This window comes from Ixodes scapularis, unplaced genomic scaffold, assembly GCF_016920785.2.
Source record: "Ixodes scapularis isolate PalLabHiFi unplaced genomic scaffold, ASM1692078v2 PGA_scaffold4__175_contigs__length_147842914, whole genome shotgun sequence".
NCBI lineage: Eukaryota > Metazoa > Arthropoda > Arachnida > Ixodida > Ixodidae > Ixodes > Ixodes scapularis.
In genome coordinates this window covers 84,836,753-84,854,002 of record NW_024609879.1, presented here as the reverse complement: position 1 = coordinate 84,854,002, position 17,250 = coordinate 84,836,753, and the positions used below count along the sequence as shown (strand labels likewise).

At 46.7% G+C, this 17,250-nt stretch overlaps 1 protein-coding gene across 1 annotated transcript; it reads left to right on the top strand.

The window, feature by feature from the left end:
* The first annotated feature begins 3,962 nt into the window (after positions 1–3,962).
* On the top strand, positions 3,963–16,238 carry LOC120844505 ((3R)-3-hydroxyacyl-CoA dehydrogenase-like). The gene is made up of 6 exons (XM_040216310.1): positions 3,963–4,022; positions 4,139–4,204; positions 4,394–4,538; positions 5,006–5,230; positions 11,049–11,254; positions 15,849–16,238. Exons 1-6 carry the CDS (start codon positions 3,963–3,965, stop codon positions 16,236–16,238), a joined length of 1,092 nt encoding a protein of 363 aa, XP_040072244.1.
* Positions 16,239–17,250: the final 1,012 nt, after the last annotated feature.

The following is a 17,250-nucleotide window of genomic DNA, read 5'->3' as shown; positions in this document are numbered from 1 at the left end:
TGCTATTTGGTCGACCAGATCCACTCCGCCTACGAATTTGTTATAATCTGCAACACAGGCAGGGGTTGGTACATCAGTGTGCTGCCTCAGTCACTGGCACATCCAGGCAAACGATTCTGGCGGACGGTCCCCAGAGACCAGATCTGTCGCTTGGCAGGTTCAACAAATAGAGGGATGCCCGTGAACCAGTTGTCGCGGTGCAGTTTGTAGTTTTTACCAGAGGGAATGACGGCTGCCAATCTGAGAACAATATTACCACTTCCTTCAATATCGGAGTATTCATTTGCTGGCCCAATTTTCCCGGTGTAAATTTCGAGGCTGTGGGCAATTCCTATGAAATCACGAAACAGGAAATGTTTAAACCCCTGTTTTGGGGTTTATTTGGAAAGTAGTTCTTGTGGCGACTGTTCCCTTTGCAAAGTATGACCTGCTCATTTGCACAGACCATTCCTTCAGACATCGGGATTGATATGAACTTTTGACGTATGTGCTCAACAAAAGGACGAATCTTGAACATTCACTCTGCGTCACCGTTACCAGTTAGAGCTTGCTTGGTATTGTCAGTGAAGTGCAGGTTCTGCTTGATTGTTCGAAAAGCATCGATTTTTTAGTCAAGTTCTAAAGTTCGACAAGCATCAAATTTTGCAGCGTAATAAGTTCGATAATTCGAAAAGCGTCGAACTTCTTAGTTCAAAGGGCGACTCCGCTTCATTTTTTGGTTTTGAAAAACAATGTAGTCCTCTTCAGTATCGCCTAGGAAGACCACACGTAAAATCTTACGACGCAGTTCTGTCTAAGTGTTTCTTAAACGGTCCGGCAAACTTTGCAACTCACCAAGTTGCCGAAATGGGCTGACTCGAGCGGACGAATTCAGGCGCAACCAACAGCGCAGTCAAGGCTACGGCATGGGCGGAGCCAACATTGAGCTAAACGCCATCTACATGGCCCCATTTTGCTTGTTTTCTCTTCTCCGGGCGAGCGTAGCGCATGACGTCAGCAGCGTTGCCTCTCGGCGCTCAGCAGTGTGCACGTGATTGGCGTAACGCGCCTGCGCAGCGCGTTTCTTGGGGGCCGTCCGGCCGCCCGCCGTGGTCCCGCCGTTACCGCCGTCTTCCGCGTCACAACCGCCGTCGTCGTCTCACCGATTGTGATTATTGTCTGTCGGAGTTTCGTCCACACTACGGACACCACGTGCGCGCACACTTATGCCGCAGTTGTGCAGACGTCGTCGAATGCCGTAGACACCAAAACGTGGCGAAGAGTGCGGTGCAGACGACACTCGCGCCTGCCACACGCAAGGAGGTTAGAAGTACTAGGAGGGGGCACGTTGCAATATTGGTGAAGCCTAGTCATAAAAAATTTAAACGATTTTGTGCCCAGCGTGACCGCAGATCTGTCTGGCGATTGGTGCGCGTGACATGTCACGTGCGAGATGGATGGCTGATTGTAGGAGGATCCTTGCAGGCTTGCGCGCGCTCCGTCCGGTAGGTTTTATCAGATCGAAGGCTAGGGTGTGTTGTGTTCTAGTACACCATAGCTAGACGAAGGCTAGCTATGGTCACGTGGTGTGGTGAGAGTAAGGAGGAAAATGCGAAAGAGGAGAGGCGTCAAGGGAGCATGGCTTGCGGAGGCTACGCGGCTGACGTCATGCCCTCTCCTACCCTTCTATTCTCCATGGCCACACGCCTGCCCCAATCCCGCCCGTCGTTGGGCCGAGGATCACGTGACATCTCGTACCACGTGATGGCCATGTGCTTGGCGACCCGAGGCCAATGTGGCCGGTCGGAGCCGAAGTTTCGGTTTCGATTTCCGCTCGTGTTTAATATCAGATTTAAAAATATATATCCTATTTTTTGCGAAGCAAACGACGTGGTGCGTTTTACTGGGGCTTTTTAATTCGAAATCAATCTTCGGAACTTAGCGGAGTTGCCCTTTAATAAGTTCGAAAATTCGACTTCGGTCGAATTTCTCGATATGAAAAGTTCGAAAATCGAAATCTTTCGAGCCTTTCGAACCGCTTGATTCGATCATCGAAACTTCGAATCGAAAAAAGTTCGCGGCCTCCCTTACTTTTATGTTGACTAATGTTACAGCGCACCACAAGAGAAACACTCACAAACACAGACACACTAAAAAGATATACACTCACTCGGCGCTGACTCACAACTCATTGTGTGTATGTGTATTGTCTCGTCAGAACCCATGCACAAAAAACAACCTCATCTTTTTCTATGACCAATGAACGAGATGACGACATCAAATGCAATTACAAAAAAAAGCACAGAAATCTCTTTAGATCCTTATGATTGGTAAGCTTTCTTTACACTCACTTCCTCTCCAGTGTTCGTTCTGCTAAAGTGGAAGGACTTGTATGACTATGTTACAAGAGCGTATGCTCCTATTCTTATCCTGCCCAACATAATATAAACCTTTTCAACGCTTATTACTCATGTAAACAATACTTTGTCATTGGGCCGTGTACGGATGCGTGACAACTAATATTTCGGGTAAAAGATTGGAACGCGTTCCAGAGCTTAGAAATCAAACTTGACTGTGCACAGTAGGCAATTATTGGATGAGTCTGTCAGCGTCCGTTTCACCTTAAGATCGACCGCAGTGGACGCTACGAGTCGTACCAGCCAATCCAGAGCCGTGAATGTGTCACGTGACGACGCCTCCCATTGCGCCGCAGAATTTCTCATGACGATCACGCGACATTCACACGGCGTGGGGCTGGCTTCGGTGGCCCGCAGCATGCTCTGTGGTCCAGCGTTAGGTGAAACAGGGTAGAGTGCAGTCCAGCTTCGCAACCCTTTCCCAGCTTGTGGCTTTGCGCTTTTCTCTTTGCATTTGACCCGGACTCGGGGGACAATGTATGTCACGGAGTCATTAGCGCGTTGACTCTCGATAACCGAAAGCGGGTAGAAGCGTAACTGGAGCGCGAATTCGCAGCTGTTACTTCAAAATTTTCTGGCGCTGCAAACACCTTTCGTCGTGTTTTTTTTTTTTTTTTTTTTTTTTTTTTGGGGGGGGGGGGAAGAGTTTGTTATGTAACACTTTGTCCTAAACGACAAATTGCAACTTTGCACTTTTTAACAAGAGGAGGGGAGTAGATCTTGCTCCAAACCATTTCACTAACTCCCACGTAGTACATCACTATGAACGGAAAGATGCCGACTATTTTTGTGGTCATTCTGGCAGTTGGTAAGCGATTTTGTTTTTAATCATCAAAGCACCGAATGTTTGCCACAAGCTTAAATATCCTTTTAATAGGTAAATTTATATATATATATATATATATCGTGCTTTTTTTTTTTTTTGGGGGGGGGGGGGGGGTAATCACCTGTGCTCTGATATCCACAGTTATTCTTAACGTCACCTCGAAGGGATCGGTTCATTAATTCAAATTCTCTTTTCTAAAAACTGTTTGCCTTAAAGTGGACACCGCGCTTGTTGACACGGATGCGTGTGAACACGTTAAAGTAGTCACTCGGAAAATGCGGTTCTTTGTTTCGGTGCCTAGATGTAGACTAGGGCTCCTTAGACGCCGGGTCCCCACTTCCCGCCAGGCAGTCCGGCGGGGTTATTCAAGTGAAGGTGACTTGAAACTGATCCTTCAGCTCGGATCAGAATACCAAAAATGAGCTAAATGAATAACCATCCACTTCGTTGGCTGTTTCCAATACCATTCGTTTGGTTGGCGCTAGAACTTTTTTTCCCCGGTCCAGTAGCTCCCGCTGCATTCGCAGCAAAGATTCCCCCCCCCCCCCCCCCCTTTCCCTTACCGCTGGGAGCGAAGAACATCGTTCAACCTGGTTGCGGTCTACCACCGTGCTTCCTGGGGCTACTGACGCTATAAAAGTTGAGCCATGATTTAAGGGCTCCATAGCCCTCAGGCCATTACTCAAGCCAGAGGTATATTTGCACTTGGGAATCGACTCCATGGTGAATTATAGTATGTTATGAATAATGCGAGAAAAAACAAAATCTGTCAACAGGAAGAAATGAAGGAATATAGAATGGTGAGAAAAACCTTTATAAACGGGGTTCATGACGTCCGTTGAAACATGGGATGAAACTAGAGTAAGGAAAAAACGCGACCTTTGTCAATAAAATCTGAGTCATTCACTCTTTTTAGATAATTATAGTGGAAGCAAAAATATATAAAGAGTGCTGTGTGACGAGTTATCTGAAAATAAATGGTGTGGGTTACCAGTCTTGATCATGTAAAGCGCGGTGGTGCAGCGAATTCCCATTAGGCGAATTGGAATCTCAAGATATTGCATACTCATTCTTTTCATGACAACTAGCGGAAATAAAGGTAACGCTTGACACCTTTTTTTATTGAGTCTCTAATTAGAATAAAACACAATAACTATACATTTAGTTTCAGGAAAAAAGTGAGATTACTAATGTGATGCGAATAATTAAAGATGAAGTGCATGGCTATTGTGTCACACTATCCTTGAGCTTAGATACCAGCTTCGCGTTGACGTGTGGAAGATTTTACGTAAACAATACGGTTAACACAGTGCCAAGTACGTATCTCTTAGCTAAAGAAAAAGAAAGCGTGAACAAATGGTAATGGGTATAACTATATACCCATTGCCTCCTATATAGGGACAAAGCCTGGCAGATCGTCACGAGGATCGGCCGCCGAAATGCAAAAGGTGGAGCGGCAGGCAACGGATGAGAGAAGAGTCACGTGACTGGCGCCCCGCTGCGGCGGGACGTCCAAACACACTTCTCCCAAGCGAACCAGTATGTTTCGGGTCCTCGCCGCTGCGAAAGCTGTTCGCTGACGTTCAGATTCCCCGAGAAATGGCTCTTTGATGTTCTGTGCTACCAGATCCTCGCACTCCAAATCTGCGACCGGGCATTCTATGGCTCCGTCGTCGAACTGCCAGGCTTTGTGAATATAGAGGAGGCTATGGTAAAATCTATTAAACTAACACTGGTCGTAATTTAATCTCCCGCCCATTTGAATAACCTTGCACGTTTCCAGGCATTGTGCTCTGTCAAAGAGATGCGACCCACGACAACCCTGGCTCTGCAGACGATCAGACCGAGTGCCGGTCTCTGGGCCTCGAGGGTCGCCTGGCTATCGTCACGGGGGGTGCGAGTGGGATCGGCAGGAGCGTCTGCATGGTACTCGCTCGAGAGGGCGCCACCGTCATTGTGGCAGACAGGAACAGGACAGGCTCCAACGAAACAGTACAGATGCTGCAATGTGGGTCAAATGACTCATTACCATGCTAACCAATCGTTTTGACCGAACCAATTTTATACACCTCATTACAGCGATTCACGAAATTTTCGCTATCGTAATGCTTGTCATTTGCTTCGTAAAATTTTAATTCCTAATTTTCTTTTTTTTTTTGTTATAATTCAATCTGAGAAAATATAAATTCAACTGCATACTTCCTAAATTTTGTTAAATTCAGTTACGAAAGTATATGCTCAACCGTAGAGAAGCGCAGCCAACAACTGAAAACAGGATTAAGTCATGACGATAATGCAAAAAAAATGCTAAGGTGAAAGCGAGCTGGGCAAGAATAACGATAATAATCCCTGGAGAAGGAAAACAAGGGGGACAAAGGGCAAGCAGAAATCTCCAAGCACATCAAAGCGACTGGAGCGCGACTGAAAAAATCCGCTTGGTCCTGGTATCGAACCACGGACCTCTCCATTTCCAGTGGAGCGCTGTGCCGACTGTGCTAGCAAGGAGTTGGACGTCAGTAGAGCCAACGGGTTTTAACAGCTGCCACCAATCGAACACCAACGAGCGTGAATGGCCTGCATTTGAAGGTTAGGATGATAATGCAATTAATGCAAAGGTGCAAGCAAGCTAGACAAGAATAACGATAATAATCCCTGGAAAAAGGGGAATAAAGGGGACAAAGACCATCATCATCATGGGAAATAATGGGGACAAAGACATTATCATCATAACCTTAAAATGCAGGCCGTTCACCCCTGTTGGTGTCTGACTGGCGGCAGCTGTTGAAACCTTATTCAAATCATCCGGTGGGCTAGTTAGCTATACATCGTGGTAAAATTAGCGCAAAGACAAGGGAGGAACCCAGAAATTTTCTTCCTCTTTTGTCTGTTAAAACGTGTTTGCTCTAGTGACGTCTAATGGCGAATTCGCGTGGTCATTTCCCGGCAAAATATTTTGCCATATCTCCGCCAAGGGCGTTCGCGTGGTCAAAGGCTGGCGAGTGCGCGCCGTTCGGGTGGCACTTCTCAGGCGTGTGCTGGCAATTTACCGGCACAATTTTTGCCCGAGCTCCAAGAGGTCGGGCAGCTTGTCTGCCAGACTGTATCCGGTATCGTCATATCCGAATCGGGAAAGGGAACCAAACGAAACAATGGTCGCCGATAGCGGATTCGAGTAGAAAACGAAGCCATTGAGACAGACACCCCTCTGTGGTCCGAGAAAGACAGCAAAAACAACGGAGATAAAGATAAAATATTTTAAAGGAAGCTTCCGTAAGATCAGTTTCCTATGGGACACAGCGTGTTATTACACCGCTGTAAAAAATGTATTGATAGCGCTGCAGCTCGACACTTGAACGCGCATTACTATTTTAGAGGGCTTGGTGAAATCAAAATGCTGAGGATTCCAGCAAAAAGGTAATAACAAGAAAATGGAATATAAAATGGCGACGCTGGTGAGCCTTCTAGGATCCTTGTAAGATGGCAACAGTTCCTCGAGAATCTAAACAAAATATATTACAATTAGTTTACCCACATCTCAGAGTCAGAATATATGTTGCTGATGCCTAGAGCGTGCCTATTGTATCATAAAATAATCGTGGAAGAAGTTAACGAAGTTCACGCGCGACCCAGGCCGACGAAAACGCCAGTTGCAGGCGCTTTGTGTTCGGGTGGAGAGGATCACGTGGTGCGCCGCTGGCGCGGTTTTCGTTGCCTGTGCCGCCGGCGTGAGCTCGCCGGCGATTGACCACCCGAATTCGCCATAACTCCTGGTTAGCCTAGTTGGTCGACCGCTCCACTAGAAATGGAGAGGTCCCTATAAGGTGAAAGTGTTTTCCAGCCTTAATCTCTATTTTTTAAAAATGCAACGCATGGAATAAAAAACACGCAAAAAACATGAGAAATATAACATGATTGTAAACCTGAGACTGGGGCAGGAAGAGAACATAACAGAAGGTAGTAAAAGAGGAGGCAACGTCTCAAAAGAGGAGGCAACGTCTTGAGACGTTGCCTCCTCTTTCACTACCTTCTGTTGTGTTCTCTTCCTGCCCCAGTCTCTGGTTTACAATCATGTTCAACTTATATATATTAAAAATAGCGCAAAAGAGACGGGACAAAAAGACGAAGAAGCACGCAGGACAAACGCTAGCGTTTGTCCTGTGTGCTTCTTCGTCTTTTTGTCCCGTCTCTTTTGCGCTATTTTTAATATGAATGTCCACTACCAACTTGCCCAGCAGACCAAGCTTTTACAATACATGTTCAACTTACACCAGCTCGCCTGCACTCTGACTATTTTTTTGGTATGAGAAATATATATTTTTGTTCCTTGCATTCTATGTTTTGCCTTCGCGTTAATTTTGTTCCCTTAGTACGGAGTGTTTGCCAGTCTTCCATGATAGACAGATCAGTACAGACAGGGTAGTTTCATTTGAAAACAAACACGCGTGTCGGGGTGGGTATTTTAAAATGCCTAAGAAATATGTACTTAATAGTCCCACTTCCGTAATGAAGAAGGCCGCTGCTCAACTATCTTTAAATCTTATTTCTCTAGACAAAACTTTACAAGTGGAGCAAAGTTAAATGCTACATTTCGGCTGCTTGATTTTTGTATCCAGATCTGTCGGTTGTTATAAATCACTTTCAATGCTTTCACTTACAAATATATAATGTACGGTGTACGTTTTTGTTTAAACTAAACGTTTCTGACTTTTTAATGCCAGAAAAAAAAAAAAGTACAAACATCGAGTCTTGGACCTTCTGGTTACCTATTTGGAGCCCTGTACCTTATAGTTCACAACAAAGGTTACTTACTAAATACAGTACACCTACCATCATATAAATATGCTATCGACAGGTACCATTTTAGTTTAATTTATTTTTAACTACATCATATATACATATTTCTAAATTTTATAAAAAAACGTTTATTGGAGCTGGCTTTATTAAAAGAAGTCATATATGTTGATTATGCTATTTTAAATGATGTTAACTTTTCATTGACTTAACCGAAGTTCCTCCTTTTTTTTTTTTTTTTTTTCTGCAGAAGTGGTCAATCCGACATCAACGGCCTCGAATCGGCAAAACGGTAGTTTCGCAATTCTGTTTTAGTGCAAGGCTTAATCATTTCCCACTGTGTAATCCACCACACAGATGGAACGCGTGATATCCCGAAGACATATTTCTCTAAATACCCATTTGTGCGTCGGTCCGCTCCGGTTTTATAATTCAAAGGTCTTATTTTGGTCATTTCTTATTTGGATTTTTGACATCGCTGAGCGCATTCGTTTTACCTGCTCCACCATGCACCGCTGCAGAAACGTGTGGCGCGGTGCAGAAAAGTGCAGGAAAATATACTTCCGGCTGTTTTCAGATAGGCTCCGCGCGTAAATCGAATACGGCCGTCTGCACCGAGTGCAGCTGCAGGTCCAGGAGGTGTAGGGAATTCCAGTAGGCCAACTGATCGTTGTGCTTGTAGCTTGTGTGGACACTTTTAAGCATGAAGTGAGCACGCGTGGTTGAGTCTAAATGGCTCAGTATTCTTTCTTTCTCTCAGGGGAAAATTCGTAGTTTATTGGAAAGCACGAGTGAAGAACAAGCAACATGAGCAAACACAGCCGGAACACCGCTATAGAGAACTTGTTCACACAGCGTCGACTTCGCTCGAAATTAGTACGATACAAAATATATGGTCCCGGCAGACATTTCTTTTTGTTTTTCTTTTGAGCATTGCGTATGGCTTCAATGTTCTCGTAATTTCTTATTTTCGGTGCATTTTAAACGCACGGTGTTTGCCTGCTTCTTGCTGGAGTAGTTTGTACTAACAGGCTTCAGGCACTGACGTTTTCCACCTTAGCTCGTAGGCAGCAATTCGGAATGAAAGTGCGCTGCTCTGTGCACAATTGTTTTGGTGCTCTCGGTTCTCTGAAAGAATTGATGATTAATCTGTGATATGAATTAAAAATACAGTTGACAAAATTTATGTAAAAAATGTAATCAAAGAGGATTTATGTCGAATAGGCTTAAATAAAAGGAACAAATATATTTCAATTGTTTTATGTACTATTCGTTCTGTGATGCAAATGACTGCCACATAAGGCCCCAAGCGCCTTCTTTTTTATATAAAAAAATACGTTTCCGGCTCGTAAAATAGGAAGCTCTCTTTAAGGCTGAGATCAGCATTATATCTCAAAGCTAGAGATGGTCATTTGACCGTTTGCGAATCAGAGCGCCTCCACTGCGTTGCGATGGAAATCTTGACTTCCGCGTTGTTTAGGTTGTTTGAACCGACGGCTGTGATTATAGGCGTCGCCACACAGGGGTAACCTATAGAGCCCCTAATTCAGCCCCTCTTTAGAACAAAAACTCTTCAAAGTGTTCGTGTAATCACTATGCTGCGTTGGATCAATGTTGCCTCTTGCCATCAGCTCTTGTCGACGTGCTTGACAGAAAATGCAAGAAGTGGTTTCTGTCGTCCTGCTTGTTATAACAGCTCAAAACAGAGCAATGCGATACAACGATCATCTACTTAGTACTAGCACCGTAATTTCAACTCAAAGGGTCGTATTGCAAAACCATAAAGCGGCGGTCACACAGCTTATACATCATACAAAAAAAAAGGACAGTCAGCGTACGAATTAGAACGCGAGTCGCCGCGATAACCGTGCTTCCGAGTGCCGCATGGCAATGAGTTCTAGGAGAAACTTGGCGCGCGGCATTCGAACCACGGATGTACGGGGACTGTTTGCAGACTGTCTTTTGTATGATCCGTGAGCAGCGTGACCCCTAAAGTGGAGAGGGGTGAGAGGAGCCTGGCCTGTTCTTCAGAAAGATTGCGGGGCCTGCGAATTCAAATAATGTCCCATGATCCAGACGGACGAAGGTCCGTCGTGTGGGGAGAAACAAAGTTCCGATAGCGGGGAGCATAGCTTTCTAGGGAGTCGTAAGTCCTAAATACGGGAAACTTTTGGGAAGAATTTCGCATTTCTGGTTTCTTAGTAAGGTGCATATTTACTTGACAATTCACAAGTTACCACGAGCGTGCTTTGAATTATACAACGTAGAAATATATTTCCCCGTTAAAAAAAGTGAAAGCCGTTTACAACTCCCTGTAACGCCGAATTAGAGCGCAGCTCTTGAGGAGGAGGGAAGGGTACTGGGGGGGGGGTCAAATGACCTTGGGTGGGGGTCACGTGACCTAGGGGGGTCACGTGACGATGACGATGCCGATGACGTCATCAGTAACGATGACGATGCGGATGCCGGTGACGTCATCAGTGACGTCACCGATGACGTCATCAGCGATGATGACGATGACGATGCGGATGCCGGTGACGTCATCAGTGATGATGACGATGACGATGCGGATGCCGGTGACGTTATCAGTGACGTCACTGATGACGTCATCGGGGGTCACGTGACTTGGGGGCCACGTGACTTTGGGTGTCACGTGACCCTGGGGAAGGGGTCACGTGACCTTGGGGTGACCTTGGGGAGTCACGTGACCCCCGATGACCCTTGGGGAGGGGTCACGTGACCTTGGGATGACCTTGGGGTCACGTGACCTTGGGGGTCAAGTGACCTTGGGATGACCTTGGTTACGGCGACGGCGACGCCGACGCCGCTCAAGCCGGGAACGGGCCCCTAAGAGCTGCGCTCTAAAAGGAACCTCATTTGGCAGATTCCTCGTTCGTTTCAATTTTGAAAACAAAAAGCAGGACGTCATGTTTCGGGGCGACTGTTCGCGAAATAAGCCGACAGGCGGTCCATTTTCGGAATACGAAGCGCCGTTGCATAAGTAATCGCTCATTCTGCCTATGTCCTTCTCGCAGCGTCGCACAATGGTGATCACCGGGCCATATTCGTGGACGTTTCCAACTCGACCGCCGTTAGCAATCTCTTCGATGAGATCGAGGCCTCCTTTCCGGACAGAAAGATCAGCGTCGTGGTCAACAGCGCCGGTATCACGGGAACGCGAGCTCTGTTTGCGGAAACAAGCGACGCCATGTTTGACGATGTGGTCGGCACTAATCTCAAGGTGAGTAAAATCCCACACACCCAACACCCCCCTCCCCTCCCCCCCCCCCCCCCAAAAAAAAAAAACGAAAAAAAAAAACGCTGGAGAGCTTATTTTTTCGCCAAGCCTTTGGAATCAACGGTGGGATGGAGAGGGCTGATAGTATATGTTTAGATGCGAAAATATTCCCGTTAAATTTAGCGGAAAAGTTACCAACATTTTCCGGCTAAATTTATCAGAAACTTTAGCGAGAATTTTCCGGCTAAATTTAGCGGGGCAACTGAATTGGTGTTGGTCACATGACGTCAATTTCCCCGCTAAGTTCTGCGGAAACGCTTTTCCGCTAAATTCCACCTTACGTCACATTCATTCACGTGACCGCACACGTGACGTCACGTGTGTCGTCATTATGAGAAATGTCCCATAATAACGTCACGCGCGGTTACGGTGACGGCGAGTGTGAACCCGGAAACGGGCGTCTAAGAGCTGCGCTCTAAAATAAAGTATGTACCACATGATGCGAGGGTAATCCATACCTTGTTTATTTGAAGTGTAGTTAAAAAATTTAAAGATGCTTACGATTCTCTGTGATGCCGAATTAGAGCACAGCTCTTGAGGAGGAGGAGGGGAGGGTATGCCCCTCTTCTCTCCAGCTCCCCTCCCATTTAGCGGGAAAGTTTCGCTAAATTAGCAGCTAAATTTAACGACGCCAAACTCCCCGCTAAAGTTGGCGTCACCGTCGGCGTAACCGCGCGTTGCATTATGGGAAGTTTACCATAGTGACGTCACAGGTGACATCACGAGGGTGACTAGGGTCACAAGTGACGTTCACAATTGACGTCACGAAGGTCACTTGTGAAGGTCACGACCTTCACAGTCACCTTCACGAGGGTCGCAGGTGACGTCACGAGGGTCACTAGGGTCACGAGTGACGTCACGAGGGAGGAGCGAGGGAGGGTAGGAGGAGGAGGAGGACGAAGAGAGGAGAAGGAGAGGAGGATGGGGAGGGTACAAAGGAGGAGGAAGGGCATACCCTCCTCACCATACCCTCTCCTCCTCCTCCTCATGAGCTGCGCTCTAATTCGGCGTTACAGGGAATTGTAAATGCCTCATTTTTTCCCGCTAAATTTAAATATAGGGTGGTCCAAGTCACCAGGCTCTATCTAAAATGGACTGTAAAAATCGACGCCTACACGTAGCCATCTAAACTTTTCGTCAATGGTGTATTTCACAGGTCGGTTTTTTCTTGTAAAATTACAAAGCGTAGTCTCTTTCTGTAAAAAATAAGACCAAGAAACTTGCCAGGGTCTACGGCGGGCAGCGACGCAGACGACAGGGGTCCAGTAGCGGGGTGTGTTTGGCGTTCGGATTGATAGATGGCGCTACCTTCTCATCGTGACGGCTCGCGACCGCCGCGGTTTATTAAAATGAACATAATCTTTTTGAAATGTGCCTTCGGTTAAAAATTAATCCGGACAATAAAAGCAAAACTTAAAGTAAAGAACGCGTCTGCATAACGGCGGCGTTTTTGCTGCCAACGGATTTCGTCTGCGTGTCGTTTGCTTTCTTTTGCTGGTCGGCTGCACCTTCAGACGCTGCTCCCGACGCTATCTATCAATACGAACGCCAAACACACTTCGTTACTGGACTTGGTCGCCTGGGTTGCCACCCGCCATAGACCTTGCCAAGTTTCTTGGCCCTATTTTTACTAAAAGAAAACTATATACGCTTTGTAATTTTACAAGAAAAAACCGACCTGTGAAATACACCTTCGACGAAAAGTTTAGATGGCTATGTGCAGGCGTCGATTTTTACGGTCCATTTTAGATCGAGCCTGGTGACTTGGACCACCCTATATAACGAGAAAATTGTTCTGCTATATTTAGCGGAAAATTTTTCCCGCTAAGTTTAGCGGGAAATTTAGCGAAAATTTTCATTCTAAATTTAGCGGGGAAATTTTCCCATAATGAAACGCGCGGTTACGCCGGGTGGCACTATTCCCATAATGCAACGCGCGCGGTTACGCCGACGCCGACGCTGCTCAAGTCGGAAACAAGTGCCTAAGAACTGTGCTCTAACAAAAAGACGCAAATCAAATCGACGAGTGTGTCATTGCGACGAGAGCGTCCGCCACAACCGCATACTTCGAAATGGACGAGGGGGCAACAGTGAGATGAGGCTCACCTTCTAATCGAGGTTCAAGCTATGCATACAAGTAAGGTCCACTTAAACAAAAACAAAAAATAATAAAGTCGCGCGAATATATATATATATATATATATATATATATATATATATATATATATATATATATATTTTTTTTTTTTTTTACTTAACGAGGCCGATGGTCGTAGGCAGCGAGTGTCGAAGGCCTTGCTATAGGCCTTTACGTGGGTACGATTTCGGCCGCTACGGTCGGTGGGGTTGTCGTTGCTTCCAGAGTCCGTGACTCAAGCAGCCTTCACCGAGAATTGAAGTTTTGGGTACTTATTTCTTTTCTTTTGCCGCTCGATTTCGGCAAGCGCGCGAAAGGCACGTAGAAGTATAGGGAGTATTCACTGGCGGCCATATCCGTGTGCGCTGCTGCTGAGCGCGTGTTGACGGCGAGCTTCCGCAGTCCTTTTGGAGCGTGCATTTAGCACCATCAAGGTTGCCGGTCTTAGCAGGCTATTAATGTGAGCTCGCTCTGAGCATGCGCTATAAACATCGCCCTCAAATACGGCGTCCAGTGAATACCTCCTGTTCTCTTTGGTCCCCACGGCGAAGTATGCGAACGGTGTTGGTGGCCATCAAGCTATCTTAGAATGTCATCGTAACCTACACACAACGCTCGATCGTTTCGCTTGGCGTATTCGGATTTGTTCTTAAGTTTCGCCGTACGTAGTTTTTCCGTCATAACAGAAACAAAATATACTCAGCAAATCAGTTTCTACTGCGACGTGTTAAATCACACAACCAAAGCGAAGCAGAGCGCAGAAAATATCTGGAACCATCACGTGAATCTGGTCACTACGTCATTATCAAGCGATCGTAGCGCTCCAATCGGTCCCTCTCGGGGCTAACAGCCGTTCTTGGTAACGTCCTTCGGTGGATCCCTAGGTGCATTTGTGTGTAGGTCGGAACCCGCTAGATGTAGCTGCAAGCACATGTCACGTGACACTCTTATGTCAGAGTGTCTCTTGACGTCATTGGATGCCGCACTTTTTTGTCCCGCTGAATTTAGAGGATAAACGTTGAGGTCACCTGACACTGTAACGTCGCAGTCTCTCCCAACGTCGCAATACCCCAGCTAATGTAATCGTAAAAAGAATTTTTCGGCGATATTTATCGCAATTCTCACTGACGTCGCAATACCCCAGCTAATGTAATTGTAAAAAGAATTTTTTCCGCCATATTTATCGCAATTCTTGGCGCCACGGGACGTCATGGTTTTACGCTTGGTCAGTCTTATGTAACGTCATCGGACGTCGCTGTTTCCCATCAATACCGTCCGGTAAATTTCGTGGGAGGTGAGTTACATTTGAACACGGCGGTGGAACTGTGTGCAGCAGGCTGCTGCGCCGAAGGGCGAATCAGGAAGCAATAAGCATGAAGCTGATAAGCCACGCCTTGCCTTTCTTAAGCTGGCAATTAGTACAGGGGCCGTAATCTACGCAGCGGGATCAAGCAGGGCGAGGGGACCGGTACATTACCGCTTGCTGTAATCGGTTAGCTCCGTGCCGCCGACCAATCGCAGCAGGCGGCGATATTCCGGTTCCTTGGTACCGCCGTCTATAGATTAGGGGCCTTGGCGGAACTATGCGCTTTGTTCGTGGGTCTCTGGCATACCTGCTAGTTTTTGAACGAGTTGCGTTCCTAACTAGGAATGAAATGCCTAGTTGAAGTCCCATATTTCGAACTATACTAGGCATATTAAAAGATGACACAGCCTTTTCGGACTGCAAACGCAGAAAATATCATGAGCCATTTCTCTCTATGAAGGTGGATGACCACCGAAGCTGTTTAGCAGACGACACAGACCCGCCCCGAGCAGCCGGAGGAACCTAGACACGCGCGACGGGACCGCCACCCCGGGAGGGCGGAAGGAAAGGAAACTAGGCACGCAAGCGCTTGGAACGACGACAAAGAGAGGGCGGAGCGAGCGTAGACATGGCCGACGCAGGTCGCACAGTTCCAAATCTTTGAGAAACCTTTATTGTCTACTGATCTTAAAAATGGTACCTATCGATAACTAATCTATCTGAATAGGCCTATTGCTAAATTACCCAAGCATCAAGGAGAATGCAGAGAATGGTGTTTCACGCGCCGCTCGTGCCGGCGTCTGCAGCGGTAACTGTTCTAAAGCAATAGCTTAAAACAAATGGCATCTTGCACGCGTCTTCGTCAACGCTTTATTTTGGTTATTTACTTCGAATATTTTATATAAGCAAGGCGTGCGCATGCGGCGCGTGCGGCGGTGCGAGCGTAGAAGTTTTAGTCACTGCACACGAAAAATTCATGGAACCCTAGCCATAAACAGCTTCGCTGTAAAAGGCCAGATCGGAGGTTTCAGCTCGTAATATTCAAGGAGGTACCCATGGGAAGTGGCCTCTCACTTGAGTTCGTTCACATGCAGGGAACATTTCTGATAGATCGAGCGACGGTTAGGCACATGCTGTCCAACAATGTCACGGACGGCGCCATCGTCAACGTTGCGAGCATCGCTGCAAGGACTGTCCTCCCGCGGGGAACGCCCTACTCCACGTCCAAGGGCGGCGTCGTGACCCTCACCAAGGCACTGGCCCTCGAAGTCGCCAGCAGGGGCATCCGAGTCAATGCCATCCTGCCCGGTCCCGTCGACACTCCAATGCTCGCAACGACACCTGCGGACATCGTGTCAGTTTTAATCGCACAAACTTCCATAAAGCGAAAGGCACGTCCCGAAGAAATATCGGAGACGATCGCGTTCATGTGCAGCCCTAAGAGCAGCTTCATGACTGGAGCGGCCGTCGAAGTCACTGGATAATTGAAAAGAATATTAATTTACACAATCCGTGGTATGTGTTTTAATCTATAGAGTAAAAACAAATAAACGAGAGAGCTTATTATTACGCGAATGCGGTCTTCGCTGTCTGTTTCTCTCGACCAGCGGATATCAGACGGAAGGATTCGTCACGATCAGTAGGGTACTTAACAAACGAATGTTAATTTCTTGAACGCCGCCACTCGGTCTCCCAAACATCGAGTTGTTACAGACTGCTCATAAATAGATCTGAGACCCGACCGGCTGGGACGTTTTCCAGGGGCGATGGTGACCGAAATTCAAGGTGTCAGCCTTGTATACTTCGACCATAAGCCGCATGAAAAGCAGCAGAAATGCGTAAAACTAGACATTTGAGGGCACTGCACATTTGCGATTCCGCAGCGAGCACGAGAACAGTCAAATAAAATGTCACGCATAAAAGTAGTCGTTTCGTTCAATGTATAACGCTGTGCTATTTCGGCTAAGCGGCAATAAATTTAGAATGAAGTGTAATTGTGTTTTTTTTTTTGTTGTTGTTGTTGTTGTTTTTTTTTGCTTTTTTTTTTGGACAAAGGGAAATCTGTCAGCCCTAAAAGACGCCTGGTATTTCCCCAGCAGGGGAGGCAATTTAGCCAAGGTAATTCCACGGCTTGCCCGGGCTTTTTAACGTCCATCACGCAGTAGCGATACACGACCACACGCTAGTGCGATATGCTCATCCAGAACCAAAACGGAAAGGGTGGGATTTTGCATGCAGAGTTGTGCAATCATAAGCATCGAATGATTGGTACCGAGCCCTCGCTGAAAGCACTCCGAACGCTGATGCAGCCCTCGTGTCCAACACACGTCCAGAGTGCGTGCCCACACAATGACGGACTCGCATAATTGGAGCAAGAACCACCAGATGACGCGCACTTTTCAAAAGGGTCTTTTTTTAATGATTTGCAACGGTCATTTCTTCGTTGGTTTCGGTAAAACACTGCAGTTGTGGTAGCCGCGCCTGCCTATGTGCCAG

Bases quoted from the DNA above. Each gene is read 5' to 3' on its own strand.
- LOC120844505 (XM_040216310.1), top strand. From the start codon at position 3,963: ATGAATAATGCGAGAAAAAACAAAATCTGTCAACAGGAAGAAATGAAG. The intron at 4,539-5,005 runs GTACGTATCTCT...GCACGTTTCCAG, and splicing joins TACGGTTAACACAGTGCCAA to GCATTGTGCTCTGTCAAAGA. The intron at 5,231-11,048 runs GTGGGTCAAATG...TCCTTCTCGCAG, and splicing joins AACAGTACAGATGCTGCAAT to CGTCGCACAATGGTGATCAC.